The sequence below is a fragment of the Vollenhovia emeryi genome, unplaced genomic scaffold, assembly GCF_000949405.1.
Source record: "Vollenhovia emeryi isolate VEMERY1.0 unplaced genomic scaffold, V.emery_V1.0 DF939287.1, whole genome shotgun sequence".
Taxonomy (NCBI): Eukaryota; Metazoa; Arthropoda; class Insecta; order Hymenoptera; family Formicidae; genus Vollenhovia; species Vollenhovia emeryi.
In genome coordinates, this window is record NW_011967079.1 from 109,921 (window position 1) to 127,116 (window position 17,196).

Sequence of the window (17,196 nt, forward strand, 5' to 3'; positions counted from 1 at the left end):
AATTGATTGGCTATAAATTTCTCGGACCGAGTAGAACTTGGAATTAAAAATGTCGATAATTGACGTTTTTAATTCCGTCTCCTATCTTATCGACACTGATCGAGTGCGCCAGCGTCTTTAGGATCCCCTTAAGAGATAATTGGTGTAAGCTGCCGAGTTCTTTTGGAATACCTTAGAATGAACGACACGTAGTACGATAACGTAGTAAACTGGGCAAGTAGCTGGAAGATGCCTCGATGTTTTATTTTTACTTTGTAACACTTTCGAAAAGTGCTCACGTCGCGCGCGTGCAATCCGTTATTAGCCGCTGATGCGCTTGCTGCAACACGATAATTTTCCGTCGCGACGAGATAAGGTGTATCCGTCACACGGCCGCTCATCAGGAGGGACACATTTGTATCGATAATTGAAGGAGCGGCGAGTTCCAATTTTACTGTTAGGAAAGCTGGAATTTCAAAGTGACGATCGTAATTGCTCCCGATTAAGCGCCGCATATATCAAGCGAACAAGACAAGACACGAGCATGAGAGATCGACTTGACGTTATCTCCCGTCCCCTCGTTAACAATTTTGCATCTCTATGCGGTATGACGCCATTACGTTGACACTTAGTATCGCCGTAATATCACGATTGCCGCGTGCGAGTGTCGCATCGAGAGAGCCAAGTATAACATCAAGCAGAAATAAAAAAGTCGCTGTTGAATTTAGTAATTCAATAAATTCCGAGTAAACACAAATGTAACGTTTCATAATGATTATTCGGTTTATTATTTCGGTTTATTATTCATGCCTTAATACCCAAGGACGGTGCGTGGACATTTGGCGAATTTGTTAACTTAAATATCGCTAATTACGGGAAAGTAGACGAAACGTTAATTGCAGACAAAATTTATACTGCAATTGCGTATATATATAAAAAGCGCGATTAAAGCAGCGGGAATGCTATATTGCGCGCCCGGCAAAGCACGGGGTATCGCAGAAAAGGAGTTTGTCGGTTTCCGATGAGGAATATTAAACGCCTTCTCGCAGTTGATTGGCCAGGTTGCCTTTTTTTTGCGAGCGGCAGATTTAGCGTATTGATATTCCGCCGCGGTACACTTGACTTTTAATGCCACTTCTTCCTGGCTCTCTCGCATCTAATTGTTTACGGTAAGTGGGTTAAGCGGTCTTGCCCCCTTAATTGCGCCGGCCAGTTTCATAATTTTTTTTTTAATTGAATCGGCTCCTTTAATTGCGCGCGAGGCACGACGACAGAGAAAGCTGTCGCCGGTTTAAAAGGCTATCCTCTCAAAGGCAAGGCCCGAGTGATATAAAACTAGCCGTAAAACACACCCGAAATATTTTGCACGCATGACGCATCGACTGCGAGCAAAATCCACTACGTTTCGGATACGACTCGAGCCATTTTATTTAGGCTGTAATATTCCACGAGGGAGAATCGAAGGACTCGATTCTATCCTGGAAGCAATCTTCGTACAGACACACCGAAATAAGGTCTGCATTAAAATGAAAAAAAAAAACATGTAAATGATACTATGTGTACATGTTTAAGCGATATAAAAAATTGCTGTATCAAATAAAATGAGAGAAATTTAATTATTAATTAATTTAATTCTTTAACGATCCTCGGATCGATTGAGCGTTCGAGATGAAGTTTTCTTCACCGGATTATCATGTTACCGCAGCTCTCTTTCTCTCTAATTTTAAATATATTGCATATCTTTGTAATTAAGTTGAAAATTAAAGTTCATTTACCGTCCGTTTGATATTCATTTGGAAATACCGTCACGTTCGCGTATTCCACGTAATTATTATTATTCAAGAATGCTTGCTTTATAAGAGCGTCCCATAAAACCGAAACTTTCGGAATTCGATGTTTTTGCGGCGCACACAACGACCTAACAACTTCCCTTTTCTCTTCTACCCGAATGCAGCTTTGTTGCGCAACGCGCTCCAATTTATTTGCAATTTATTCGCTTCGCGGCTGGAGCAAATACTCTATTAATACCTGTTTCGTGTCTTCCCTACTGAACCTGTTTGTTTCTCGACGAACACACCGTTACATCATAATTCTCGGACAGCATCACCGGTTTCCCAGCTACTTCTGCGGCCTCGCTCGCTCGCTCGCTAAGGACTTTATTGCTTCATTTGTCCAATATCATTTCACGATCGTAGTACCTCCCCGATTTCCTCGCCACCGTTTCCATTCTTCGTCATTTTTGCCGCGCCCCGCACTTCGCCCCCGTCTTCCCGGTTTTGCAACCGGCTCGCCGATATTCACTCGCGTTTTGCTCCGACGACATAAACGCCCCGGACTCGCAGCCTCTCGTTACAAGTTTCGCAAGGAGGATAATGCGCCGTCCTCTTGTGTTTTTCGCTCAGGGTGTCTACTCATTTCTCGAAAAACATTTCCCTGAGAATTCCCTGATTTTTCCAGGATTTTCATTGAAACTTCCAAGTAAAATTATAACAGTTTTTCGATGCAACTTTTAATTTAATTTAATTATCGTACGGGGTTATTCTTATCTCACATTCACAGTGTGTACAGAATTTACATAAGCATAAAGAGAAAATTGAAAGTTATCAAAATTAAGAGCAACGGTTTTTACAAAACAGACATTTTATATCATTACAAATTTTGGATTTTTAAATCCATCAAGCGTTAACGTTCCTGATAATGTCTCTAACTTACTGCAACTAGGAAGTAAATTTAGTCTCCCAGATTGTTTGTTCAAAAAGAATCCCATCTACTGTTGCGTTTGTTTTTAATCAAAAATTTTGATTTCTCATTTTGAAGGAACACAAGAAAATTAAATTTAAAGATGCAATGATGCTTGGAGCAATGAGCATTAGTTACCCAAACACATGTACGAGTTTTCTGTCACTTTCATTGCGTGCATCGCGCAACGAAACGGAAGTTCTTGACACATCGGATGGAAAATGCAACGTCCCGAAAGTTAGGGATTCCACGTCGTGACAAGATTTCATTTGAGACATTTTGCGACGTCGTCCTCAAACGTTCTTCCCCAAATTCTCCAGATCCCTCGGAAATTTAGAGAGAAAGACGCGTCTAGAACTCGCGAGGTGAGTCACTCTGAAAGCGGGGAGAAAAAGAGGAAGACACGTGACGTGTGTTGCGAAAATATGTATATCGACCAAATGAAGCGATAAAGTCCAGTTGCAGACATATCATTACGGCGTATAAAGGCGCTCGTAAAATTTTACCAATTCCTGTACAACACAGAAGAATCACGGAGAATGAGGGGACGATCGGGCGAGGGAAGGGACAAAGGCGAGAAAAAGCGAAGGTGTCTTCGCGATTTTCCTCTCGCTCCGCTCATACGAATATTGACTCGCGTCTGCTTCTTCTCTTCTTTCTCGCGTTCGAAATTCGATCGATTGAACTCGGGTACCGATATGAGAACTCGAGTTCCCAGCATGAGAAGATCCTTGGCCTCTTTTGCCGGGAAGTAGCAAGACGTTTTGTTACACGCAAACGTGACTTAATTCGTTCGAAACTCGTTTCGAAAAGAATTTTCCCTCGGGACCTGCGGTTAATAAAAAAGTAATGAAGATTGCATTAAAATGAACTCGACACCCAGATGGATTGTGTATCTTTATACAATTTTGTTCGATATTACTTTCGTTGTTCCAGTTTGCACTCGAGTAGCTCTCGAATTCTCGCGTAAGATGCACTGAGAAAAATTTCCATCGGATAAAATTGAATAGTGTTTGCGATGGTTAATTTTTCTGACTAAATTATGTATGTGTCCGATGAAATTTGATTGGAAACCCCGATCGTTTTCATCGGCTATTTTTCTCATTGTGAAAGTCAATCTTTACGTGGCGTGAGATCGGCGCGAGGCCACGCAGAAATCGTCGGACTGCCTGATAAAGGAGAGCGAGGAAAAAAATTAGGGGCGAACAATTGGTCGGAGACCCAGGAAGGAAAGCGGCCGCAACCGGGCGTTGTCGGCGATCGAGAATTCGCAGAATCGGCGAAATCGTCGTGATCGGCCGGGCCTCATTAGCCCGCTCGATCGATCCTCCGCGCGTGAATCGCACGAGGGCCCGGACCGGGCGTGCGGGCCCCGCACTTTTTCTTCGGAACCGTTGCGAGATCGTCGAACTTCACGATCCGATTTCCTCCGGGCGACGAGTTGCTCAAACGCGATGCCCGCCGATCGTTTCCTACTGTGTGCCGATCTCGCGCGCGAGAGATCGAAACTAGATCGCGTTGCACAAGACGCAATCGGGAGGGGAAAAAAAAAAGATCGCTGCGGGGAACAATTGCATTGTAGCCTCTCGTCGCTCTTGGGGCCTACATTTCCCGGGCCCCGGATTTCTCAGCGACCGACAGTGTTCCGAGATTCATAGAGATATCTGCGGATTAGAATTTAAACGACGTCGAGTCTTCGGAAGGACGTGGACAACCGGTTATGATTTTTTTCTTTGAGATTAACGTTTCTACCCGAGTCGAAATTTAATTTACACCTTCTTAGCTGATCTATACACCTACATAGATCAGCAATAACCTACTTTGATGACATTATATTTTTTTACTCCTCCCTTGAATCTTTAATTGTAAAAATTTACTTTAGCTCCTACTTAAAAGGACCTACTTTAATGCTAAGTTGGCAAAAGTAGAAATTGCTGACACTATCAGTTTTTAAGTAGGAGTAAATTTTGTACTTGTAGTTTGACCTCTTATCGAAAAACCGATGTCCATTTGTTATTATGCAATTATCCGATTATATTTAATCGGACATTTTTCTCAGTGTACCAATGCAGGTAAACTTTAATCTCGGTTTAACTTTGCATCTGTTTCTAGCTGGAAAAATTAGAAAAAGTAATTTCAATCAAGAAAGTTGATCTGCATCGGTGGGGAAACGGGTGTAAGTCGCAAGAGCGCTCGTAATTATTATTACCGAGCTCGGAGTCTTCACTCCTGGCCCATTAAGCGTAACGTTTGCGAGATTTAATTAACCGCGACTCTAACTGATCCCCGGGATATCTTCGAGAGGTATTCTCTGTTCTCACTATCGTCGCCGTTCGTCAGCGATACGCGTCGCTTTCCTTGCACCGTTTGCCCATTAACCGATAAACGAACACACGGCTCCGCAGTCGCAGGGGATGACCTAGATTTTCCAGAGTTTTCTCGCACGACCGTTTACCTCGGTACATCGGTAATGCGGGATCGTTTGGCGCACGGCTCGAAGAGCCAGGACTCTCTCGCATGCTCTATGGCGTGGGAACGCACCGTAGCCGTGTATAAATTCGCTCTAGCGAGGCACAGCTCGGCGAGATCGGGACGGGAGGAGAGACTGAAAGAGACACCGAGGGAAAGAGGGAAAGAGAGAGCGGAGGAGAGGACGGCGCGCGTGTACGACGCCGAGTGGTATGAGCAACGCTTGCTCGCTTGCTTGCGCAACTTCTTTTCCGCGCTCGCTTATCCAGCAACGGCGCGGCACAACGCACTGTACCAAATTAATACAGTGCGGCCGCGCTCGGCTAAATGCCAGCGGCGCGAGCCGCGCGCAACAATTGATCGCAGCCGCTCTGCGCTCCCGGATATCCGAGCGCTCGAGTGTCATTCCTCCAGCCGATTGCGAAACGCCCGGACTGCGCCATCAGTCGTTGGTATTGGTACCATAGTGTAACTAGTATGCCCACTCTCTGTCGGTCCTTTCATCTTTTCGGTTCCGATCACGTGGTATTCCGCCATGTTTTTGGTATAAAATCCTGTCATGATTTCACTTTACCGCATCCGTCTCATTGGCTCCACCAAAACAATGGCGGATGCGCAGAAAGAATCGGCGCTAAACAAAACAAATGACAGAGTGGGCCTACTAGTTATACTATGTTGGTACCGCCGTCCGAAAGGAGGTTCCGGCTCCTAATTGGAGAACGTAGGAGAGTTCGATGCCTCGTATCATCCCTTGGGAAAACTTGCTTCAAACGAAATTACAGTTTTTAAAAGTAATCTTTCAAATCTAAGAGTTTACTTAAAGAAGTTAAAAGTTTACTTAAGAAAATTTTAGAGTAATTTTGGACACTTGAAGTAATTTTTGGATAGCCAAGCCTGTCGAAGTTCCCGCTAGAAGGCCGCGCGGCACAGCACTTTCTCTCGTAAGAAGAAAACCGCACGCGGTATTATATCACATACTTTTCACAAATCTCTTAAAGTTTTCTTTTGAATTCTTAAAGTGAGTTTTCAGTTTAGCTTAAATAAAAGTTTAAAGTGTCCAAATTCACTTTTTATATTTCTTATTTTTCTAGAGTAAAATTTTAAGGTTTCTCCAGGTTTTCCCAAGGGATCGGCCGCGTTCAGCGGAAAATAGCAGCTCGCTCAGCATTTCATCACGATCGATTTTTCTATTTGTTCGATCCAGCGAAAAACTAGAGACAATCGTGTCCAACATAGGACGACATAGGACCAATCATGCCCAAGCAGAACGAGAAGTCATTTAAAAATCAAGCTGACGTAGAAAAATGAGCAATAGGATTCTCTTGAAAAGGACCAGTATTATGGCCGAAACGTCGTGTTAATGTAATTTAAAATCGCGCGCGCGGTACTAGCTGCGCTTACACTTGGCGTGAGACACTACCGTGTCTCGTGATAAAGTTGCCAGCCTTGGTCGATCTAGATCTGAGTTTCTTTACCCTAACATGTATCAAAAGCCAAGCCTAACTTTTTACATTAAGTACTAATAAAGTAATTGGAACTAGAGCTGGGATTTTTCGTTGAAGATTTTCAATTTCAAAGCTTCGAAGATTCGAAGTTTTAAAGCTTCGAAGTTTCGAATTTTCGAAGTGTCGAATTTTCGAAGCTTCGAAGTTGCAAAGCTTCGAATAATTAATACCACTAGTTGGAAAGACACATCAGAACCGTGTTAAAACCGCACCGTTTCTTCTTTTTAGGTAGTCTGTGGAACTCGAGGATGCGGTGGCGAATGGGGCGGAATCGAGGGCGCTGCGTTTGACGAGGATACCTGGTTCAGATCGACGCCGGCATCCAGCGAACCTCAACATATTCACCGGGACCAACTAGCAGCGGGTACCAGCGACAACGAGCACAACGAGCGCCGCTATATCATTTCCATGGACCTGACAGAGGCTTTCGCACCAGGGGGTGGCAGCGAGGATCTGCCGAAGACAGACTTCTTCGACTTCGTGGTGTCGCCGCCGCCGCACTGCGCCTCGGCCGATGGCGTCGTCTCCGACGAGGAGAGCTTCCTGCATCGCGGCGCCAGCGGCTGCCGCGCGATGGGCGGTTATCTTCAGACTCACGATGACCACGAGGGCTCGCACGGCAGTTCGCCCTTCATCAAGGAGACTAACAATAACACACTGACGGCACTGCCGCCCGTCTCAACCATTACCGGTTCATTGGGCCATCACCATCAACATCATCACGTGCATCATCAGGTACGCTCGCAACATCAAACCAGCGAGGCCACTGCCATGGACCAGTCCGAGTGCGATTATTGGGGTCAGGAGGACGAGAGTAAGGAACAGACGTGCAATATCCTCTTGGAGGATCTCAATAAATACTGTTGGTCCTCAAACGCGCACACCACCGACGGTGTCATTCACCCGGCCGCCGGCGGTCCCAACGATCATCATCAGACCGTTGGTACGGGCCGTGCGGGCTGCACCGCCAACGACCGACAGAACACTGATGGTGCCATCTACACCCTGACGGTGCTGAACAACGAGGCGAACTCAATGGACGCGCTGGACTGTTGCAAAAGTCCAGCGCCCGCGTCCGGCGACTCCTGGTCTCTGCGGCCCAATCTCGACCTAGACGCTATTCTAAGTATGGAGCCGTCTTCCGGCGAGCAGGATCACGAACAGGCCAGCGGCGAAGTGCCTAGAAGCGTCAACGAGAGGTTTCACGGGCCGGACGGCCGTGGTTTTACCGTGCCCTCGTCTCAATACGCAACCGACGACAGCGGGTTCGTTGAGAGCAAAGAGTTGTGCGCGCGAGCGTCCTCGGCCAACTGTTCCGGCGACAACAATAACGATTGGAAGCTGTCGGATCAGAATTTGCAGGAGGTCGCGGCCGCAGCAGCGGCTGCGGTCGCCGTTGGTGCCGGGGATTCCGCCGAGAGTCTTCTAAGAAGTGCTCTTCAGGGCAAACTGTACACGGGATCGGCCCAGTCGGTCTCCTCGTCCTCGCAGTCTTCGCAGGCGTCCACCATCTCGATGTCGGTTTCGGGTACCGCGGGTCTACTGGTGCCCGATCAGCAGCAGCAGCAGCAACAGCAGCAACAGCAGCAGCAGCAACAGGAGGATTCTATGCAGACCTGCACCGATGAGGATCTGCTACTCTCGCAGCTGGACCAGACGACCTATCGACCGGGCGATTACGAGAAGCTTAAAAGCATCGCGAATGAAGTGGTGGAATCATACTGCAGCCTCGAGCCGGTTTGTAATGTATCGGCGACCACCACGGTGATGTATACGTTAGATCCAGCAAGTGGCAGTCTGGGTACCATCACGTTACCAGCCGATCTGGGCCAGGTGAGCACCGTGACCGTAGTCACGGCTGCCCAGCAGGACGTTCTGCAGCAGCAATCCGCTCAGCGAACCGACGTGGAACAGCAGCAACAGCAGCAACAGTCAGGTCAGCTGCAGCTGACTTCCGGCCGAGCGGGTGTCACCTCTAAGTCGCCGAAGAAGTACGTGCGGCGCGCCAATCGCAACAGCAACAACGCCAACGGCGCCAGCAACGGTAGCGCCGGTACGGAAGCCAGCAACTCGAGCCAGCAGCAAACCGGCGGTTCCGGTGGCTCTCCCGGTAGCGTTCAGCGGAAAGAGCGCTCCCTCCACTACTGCAGCATCTGCAGCAAGGGCTTCAAGGACAAGTACAGCGTGAACGTGCACATCCGGACGCACACCGGCGAGAAGCCGTTCGCCTGCTCGCTCTGCGGCAAGAGCTTCCGTCAGAAGGCCCATTTGGCCAAGCACTATCAGACCCACGTGACTCAGAAGCCCGGCAGTATCCAGCAGGCCGCTTCCGGGAGCGGCGGAAACAACGGAAACACCAGTCCGACGGCGGAGCCTAACGTGACCTCCGCGTCCCCCGCCATCGCCAGCAGGTCCCAGGTCGCTGTAGATCCGACGGGAGCTGCCTGCAGTCCCCCCAGTTAGTTCGCAGAACACAGACGCGGCCACGACGTCAGGCGCGGATGCAAGTCGTCCACGTTTCCCTTTCTTCTTTTATCTTTCTGGGAAAAAGATAGCGCGCGACCGAACCTGGTCCCCGCTTTCTTCTCGTTCTCCACTTTTTTATATGAATATGATTTTCTTTCCGTGATGGAAAGGCGAGCGAGCTTGCGAGAAAGAGCGAACCATGACGAGCGTATTAGATAGGCGTATCGGGGATAGCGTGTACGGGGTGTCCGGAAACAAATTCTCTTTTTGAGGAATTATGTGATGAAACTCCAGATAAAAATCTAACTTGAGTCACTTAAACTGAACTGGGACCATATTTAATTAGTAATAACCTGTTTAAAGTACTTAATTTGATTGCTATTTTATTAGAACATAATCAGGCTTGCTAAATTATTTCAATTCAGTTTCTTGAGTTGCGTAAGTTGTTTTAACATTCACGCAGCTACTTGAATCAGTGTTTTAACTTAATTGATCCCCAAATCAGATTCAATGTGAATCGTTGCAGTGAGAAAAATAAATCCTCGCGATTTATATGAAAGTAGAGATGCTCCACGACATCCCGTACGTAAACGAGAAGCCCGTGAATTGAGTTTTACATGGCGGAACTACGCGACCGAAGGGTTGTTAATTAAAAGGTTAATTAAGAACTTTGCGAGATTATCTATCCTAACGGCGGCTCTTCTGTCGCCGGATTTTTGTATTAAATATTAATTAATTATTGACGGCTAAGAGGAGCTAATCCCTCCCACTAACATGACACCCATGAAATTGTTGTTCCTACGATCATTCAATTATCGTTAATGACAATAACGACAGGGACACTCACAACAGCGACGACGACGACGACGACGACGACGACGACGACGTAGACAGAACAAAGAGTGTTTATAGGCTAATTGACGATTTATTATATTTATAATAGCCACGAGATATTAACGTTAAAGATGTGTTATAAAATAAATTATATATATTGTAATTTGTACATGATGTTCCAGAACTATCAGACCCTCTTAAAACTTCTTCGACAATGGAAAAGAACGACTTTTCTTTAATGAAAATGTTGGAAAAGAAATTAATTCTTGACATTGCATGCGCCTGTAATATTTACCGATCAAATTAAAAACTTTATTGAAATGAGGTTCACTCGAAATTCGTTGAGGAAGCTGCAGACGCGTCGACATTTTTATTAAAGAAAGTTCAGCTCCAGATCGACCGAAGGAGTAGCGAGAGGGACATCTGGTAGTTTTGAAACGCCCCGTGTACACAGAGAGTAGATTAGGGCAGTAACTTAGAATGAGATAAGCGCAGAGTATCGAGAGGAAGACCCTTTAATAAGTAATTAGTAGCATGAGCTGTGATTTAGGTACATACTCAACGAGCGGTTTAGAGCGAAGCAAACGTAACGAGATGCGTAAGTGCTGTTCTCTCATTGGTACTCCTTTTTTTTCAACTCTCTCTTCCCTCGCGAAAGCGCATCTGAAAAAGGGACCAACCGCGACGACGATTGTTTTCGATCATTTTCAACGTTCTGTCGAATGCTACGTATACCGCAGAGCCACCGCGATCGATTGCCGTGAGAATCGCGTTCGCTCTTAGTCTTTTCTTGCCTGATTTATTCGCGAAATAGATAAGCTCCTCCGCACAGAAAGCATTTCCAATGAAACAATAATATTACAACGACACTACGTATGTGATAATATGATATTATAATATTGCTGATGTATATATAATTATATATGCACTATTTTTTTGATATTGTAATATTAATATTATCCTTTTGTTGTTCAGGCGGGTGCCCTACTTACCGTAAGTCTGAACATTAACACTTGAGACCGTTATTTTATCGAATAAGATTTTTTTTCAGACAAACATTCACCCCGCGTTTCTATCTCTCTAGTTCAGATTGTAAAGACGAATACGGCAGTTTCTCCAGAGTTTCGTTTGACTTGGAGTGTATACTAACTCCTGCAAGTCAAACTGTTTCGAAAATACGTTGACACAGTTACAAAACGTCTGAATAACGATTATACACGCTCATTAATAAAATCATTAAACATAATGAAGATTGAGAATTATTTATTGTATCGATTTACGTTAATTTTCTTCAAGGTAAAAAATTAATGGTCCCTGGATCGAAGGTTCTTGAGAAAAGACATTCGTGAAGAGTCAATGTCCGCGGATGATAAAATTTATAGCACCCGACGTTCATGCATTGTGATATTCACTGCCGTCGTTATCAATATTAAGCCTATTATCCCCGATAAAGCGGAACTGAACAACCGGCGGAGTAATTGGAGCCAATAGAATAGAGCTTACCGATCCTAATGATCGACGCGATTCTTATGGCTACGATCTCGAAAACTGCGATAATTAATTTAATCACGATACGATATACTCATTTCGGCGAGCACGACGACCGGGGACGGCGCGCAAATCCTCGAACGCGAACACCCTGTAGCCGCGTGCCACATTTCCCGGGAGCCCGCGACCCCGTAACAACGCCATGGAGGTCAGAGTTTCCGAAGGGCCGCCTCGGGCTATCGCGAGAGATTCGCCTGGTAATTACACGTTGCGTCGATATTGCGTTACGTGCGTGCTCATCGTGTATGCGCATGCCATGCGCACGACCTCACCGTGGCCGTGGTCACATCGTATCGGCAAGTGGCGATAAATTCACCTCACTTATAATACGGTGATAATTTTATTCGCCGCACTGTCGACGATTCGTTATCGCGATAATTAATTGCACGGCCGCTGTGCGTAAAAGTGAGACGGTTTACGAGAGGAGCGTTTAAAAGATGCGATGCATTCGGCTCTTATCAACGCCCCCCTCCCTCTCTGTCTCTGATTTCAGTTTCAGATTTTCTAAAATTATCTTTCCCCGGTGAGAGCCGCGTTATGTAAAATGAATGCGCGCCCGTTTGCGCGCAATTAAAAGTATCGCATAAATTTCATGGGGATTATTTATCTCAAGTTTATGTGGTTTTTGCCTGGACTAAAATTGAGAGCATTTAAACAATACCGAGGGAAGGAGTCGTACGGTGTTCACTAAAAAATTGGAAAGTCTCGCGTGACTTCGCGGCCGCGGACGTCCCCCTCGCCGATCACCGCCAATTCATCCAATTTGCGTAATTAGTCACGTATGCGCAACACAATCGAGACTATTCTTCCGCTGATACTCAATCGACGACGCAAGCGGCAAATGATATTAGAAGGCACATCGTCAGGTACTGCAGTGATCAGTCAATCGTTTTGTTAAGAAATAGCGCCGACCGATATTGCTGTTCTCAGCCGTGGGTCACAATTATACAATAATATATAGTCGTCAAGCAGACAGAAATAATATTATATTTGTTATCTTACTCAATTGTAGTCGATTCATCCAAGCGAGAAGGGAGGGAAAAGTATGAAGCAAAGTAACGGACATTAATTACAGTTGTTCCAATTAAATCAGACGTCAAGTGCGGACCGCCGTAATTGTAACTAGTCGTCTAATTTCGAGTACCGCGTCGATTGTATCTCGCCCTCTTTCGCGTGTTTTACTATTCTAAATAATTAAAAGCAAGACAGATTTCGAAGGGAGGAGACAAATATTTGCAGAGTTTTTCCCGCAGGCTCTAAGTAAATTCAAAATTGTACAATTTCATTCTCGAAGCTAGAAACTCTGCGATTCATTCTTATATTATCTTCAACTCCGATTATACAAGATATATATATATATATACACAAGTTGTAGATTTCTCCATCTACTTGAAATTACAAAATTTGGGAGCTATCATTAATTTTCTCCAGAACTAATAACTCTAGAATCCGATCTGTATTACTTTTAATTGCCAGATAAAGTACATTTGATCTCGCGGTAAATAACATAATTAAAGAGCCAAATGAACTAGGTCGAGCACTGAAAGTGTAGAAACGGTGGCCTGGCTCGCATGGTTTGTAGGGCGTCCTCGATGTAAGGGCGTTATTACGGTAGCGCTTCGTCACGTCTAGGGTACTTGAAGATGATGAGAACGACCTTATAAGGGGTGTTTAAAGTCACCGCCGTCGCAGGCATCTGCGACTTTCACCAATCTCGCCGAATCAGATTGCGACCCGCCCTAATCCCGCTTCTAATCAGCCGCGCGTGGCGAATTGACCGCGTGATCGATCCCTCGATCTCGCGATCGCGAAAGGAAAGCGGCATCGTTACGATGACTTACAAGCGTGACGTCTTTGAGGGTTAATGAGCCTAAAGGACCTCGGAATTAGATCCTTCTTTGGTTCTCAGACACTTAATATTCGCAAAACCGCTGCTTTACCGCGGATCGTTGTAAATATTAAATATTTCTCATCTGTTTCTCCCATTTTTTTAAATATTTTTATCATTCTTATACTTTTTTTTATTATTCACATTATCTCAAACATTTTATGTTAAATGTAAACGTCAGCGTTGAACTTGTGTTCGATAATTGGGATTTTTTCGTTGAAGTTTGATGACACTGTAAGTTTTATTATTAGTCTAAGTGACTGTTTAGACGCATACCCAAGCCTGTTAACCTTCTGAAGGTAAGATGGAGGCACACCCCAACAATGATCTTACAACAATGATCTCCATAGATGGAAGATTGCGCGAAAAGAGCAACGTAAAGGTCGCTATGAACGAATCGCGTGACGCAAATGCAGAGGAAAACGAGTTACCGAGACAGAAAAAATCGCGAACAATCGTAGGTGGCGATCCTACCATTTTTTAAATCCAAGAGAGAATTTTACAAAGATAACGATAGCCCAACATTTTTTTCTAAATACAATGACAAATTTAACTTTTCTACTGCGCGAAAAGAAATTTGTCTTTCCAGAAATGTGTCGACGATTCAAAATTTTTCTTAATAATTTTCCCTTTGTTTACCGACAAACATTTTTCTGTCATAAAACATTTTTTTTTAATCGTTGAAGAAACTTGCCACGAAATTCATAATTTAAAGCTATTCGGAGACGAAAGATCTTTCGCGAAAGGGATATTTATCCGGTACTGTCTGTTTATTTTAAGCGCAATATCGTAATATCATTTGTTTCCTGACAATGTGTCGAAGTAGCCGCTTCGTCGCTCGCATCACGTAAGAGAATACTCATCGGAGTCTACGGATCCTCGGTTCCTCAGTACTCGAGAATCCACAAGATCGCCGAGATCTTTCCCTATGTTCGAGACACATGTTCTTAAATTTAATGTTACTCTCTTCTCAGCCTATACTTTGCCTAGCATGTACGTACGTAAAGCTAATCTTAGGAATAACGTGGCGGCTACACAACCCGTTAAGGATACGAATCCGAATCCCGAGGTTACCATGGTAACGAGAATGTAAATGTAGAAGGCGTCCTTTCTTTCCCACTTTTTGTAATACGATGCAATAATACTCAAAGCAGTCGAGGGCCGCGCGACGAAAACAGATTAATATAGATTAATGCCGGATGAGGAGAGGGTCAACGCGCGCGTCAGCTGAAATGTGGCTGTTTCATCTTCGTCTCGACCGTGAATAAAAAAAATTAGGGCCGAAGAATTATTCCATTTAGCTGTGAATGCGCGCGATAAAGCGAACCTTCGCCCGAAGAAGTTAATGAAATATATTATATATTATATATAGGGTGACCACATACTAACGAAAAATATTTCAACGGCAAATTTTTTGTAAATTGAAGTCTGTTCCTTGAAAATTACATTCCATTTCTTCTCTGCAGCAATTCAGTTTCAATAAATCTATGTCAAATATTAATAAAATTTATTAATAAAAACTCTAATATATGTGAAATGTTTTGGTACTCAAGACTGTTCTAAAAATCGTGTACAAAAATCGTACAGCGACTTTCTAATATAAAATAGTTATAAAGAAGTTATATAGAAAATACTTCTAAACGAGATGCCCCGTTGATCTTAAACTTTAATTCGTTAAACTTGCGCGCGAGACTCACGCCGAAGAAAATCAGCTTCAAACTCGGAAAATCTGTCATTGAGATAGCTTTCGGAAGTGCGGAGACATCCTGTATGCGCGTCGGCCTACCCAGTACAAAAGCAGATCGTTATATTTTATTATATCACGGAATATTGTGTTATGTGAATAATTACATTTTATGTTGTTAACGAAGTCGTAATATATATAATATAAATATACATGTTTCTCTCTCTCTCTCTCTATACGTAAATATATATATATATATGTATATGTATGTGTATACATTAGCAACGTACCTCCGTGCGTTATGTCGATATCTCTTTTACAGTTGTATCGCTCTTTCTTTTCTTAATTCTTTAAAGACCGACACGTAAGACTCGTTTTTGAAACTTTATACATTATAAGGTCCCACCCGTTGTGTTTTATAGTTTAGCAATAACACGATTGTTCAAGTTTCTCTCCTAATCTTCAGCGATTGTCCAACGACCCGTGAGACGATCTACACGGGACGATTTTTATATCAAGAGTAAATTGCTGAGTGCAATATGTGTACAGTGAACGAAATTCTCGTCCAGCTTGTCGACGAGAGTTAATATTTAATTAATATAGATATTAGAGAGAATGACATTTTCAATAAAACCCCCGTCGCGAACTTCCCGCAGGGTCGAACGAATGTAGAGTGGCGTCGATAATTACGGGACACTGTGTATACTCGCGTGGAATTGTAGGCGATTCGAAGCAAGGATCGCCCGTTTCTCTAACTTATGGATTAATTACGAATTAATTAATATCGACTCGACTTTGGTATGTAATCGCTCTCTATTCTTGTTAGTTTATCTCTTAACGTTTTAGAGAAATGGCGAACAAATTCTCAAGAATACTATATGAGGAGGAAAGGCACCCTGCATCATCCTTCGGCAGGATACTCTTCGCTGTTGCTCACGAGTGTACAATGATTGAAAAAAGTTTTGAATGGCGGATCAGCCGGCATAGCAATTTAGAGATTTAGACGCGAAGACGAAGAAATGTACCTATTATTTTTGTACTTAGTTTTAATAAAGGTTTATATGCTTTTTTATAAAAAAAAAGAAAGAGACGCATAAGACGTTTAATCAATTGTATTGTAATCGAATAGTCAAAACACGAAGAATAGATTGACTAGGTGTGACTTCCAAGCTGGAGCCACGTAAATTTGCCATTTTATTCTGACGCTTCGTCGAACATTTCAGTTTACTTCAACGGGGAGAAACAACTGATACTGAGTTGTTCCTCGACATGCATTCTTTTCTACAGGAATGTTATCGATATTTTTCGAGCATCTTGTGCTTTATTTGATAAATATTTGAATTTTTCGAGCTATCGCCAAGCAAGAAAAATCTTGGAAGAATCCTTAGATATACTTTTGTAAGAAATTTTCGCGAAGGAACCAAATCGATTGAATGAATCGAACGAACGACTGGTGAATATGCACATGAATTTCTATTTATCAAAAAATTTGTGTATCGGATAATATTTTCGAGTACTCTTGGAGTACTTTCCCACACAGCAGTGTACTCCTGGGAAAAGATCTCTTAATGTTTTCTCATTATAATTTGGACATCCAAAAATACCTTCGGAAAGAGACAACACAAAAATGTCAACCGGCATTTTCTTAACAAGAAAACACAAATTTTCCACCTGTGTATTTTACCCAGTGAGAAATCTCTCAAACAAAAGATGCCTTTTAAACCTTTTATAACAGACACCTTAATATATTTATCTGTATATCCTTTTTATTACTTAAAAAGTTATCTTTAAAACGATATCTTAAGATCTTTCCGACATAAATGCTGTGTGGGTTATATTATCACCGACTCAAGTCGGCAGATAACGAATGATATTGGTTACTAAATTGAGGGATGTAATTCCACCGTTATGTCCATCAAGCGGTTATCGCAGTAATTAGCATAATAGCAATCAAGTTCGCTCATCTCGAGCTACATCGACCGCACTACCGAGGTTTCCTAGATCGGCTCGTACCATGGGCGTATCCAGACTTTTGTCTAGGGGGGGGGGGGGCAGAACAGGATTCACCTGTAGGCGAATTATGC

At 43.7% G+C, this 17,196-nt stretch overlaps 1 protein-coding gene across 1 annotated transcript; it reads left to right on the top strand.

The window, feature by feature from the left end:
• The first annotated feature begins 7,100 nt into the window (after positions 1-7,100).
• LOC105559178 (sal-like protein 1) lies at positions 7,101-13,536 on the top strand. Its single transcript, XM_012007279.1, has one exon. The coding sequence runs from the start codon at positions 7,101-7,103 to the stop codon at positions 9,153-9,155; it is 2,055 nt and encodes a 684-aa protein (XP_011862669.1). The 3' UTR covers positions 9,156-13,536.
• The last annotated feature ends 3,660 nt before the right edge of the window (positions 13,537-17,196 follow it).

Excerpts from the sequence above, each read along its gene's own strand:
- LOC105559178 (XM_012007279.1), top strand. The coding sequence starts at position 7,101 with ATGGACCTGACAGAGGCTTTCGCACCAGGGGGTGGCAGCGAGGATCTG.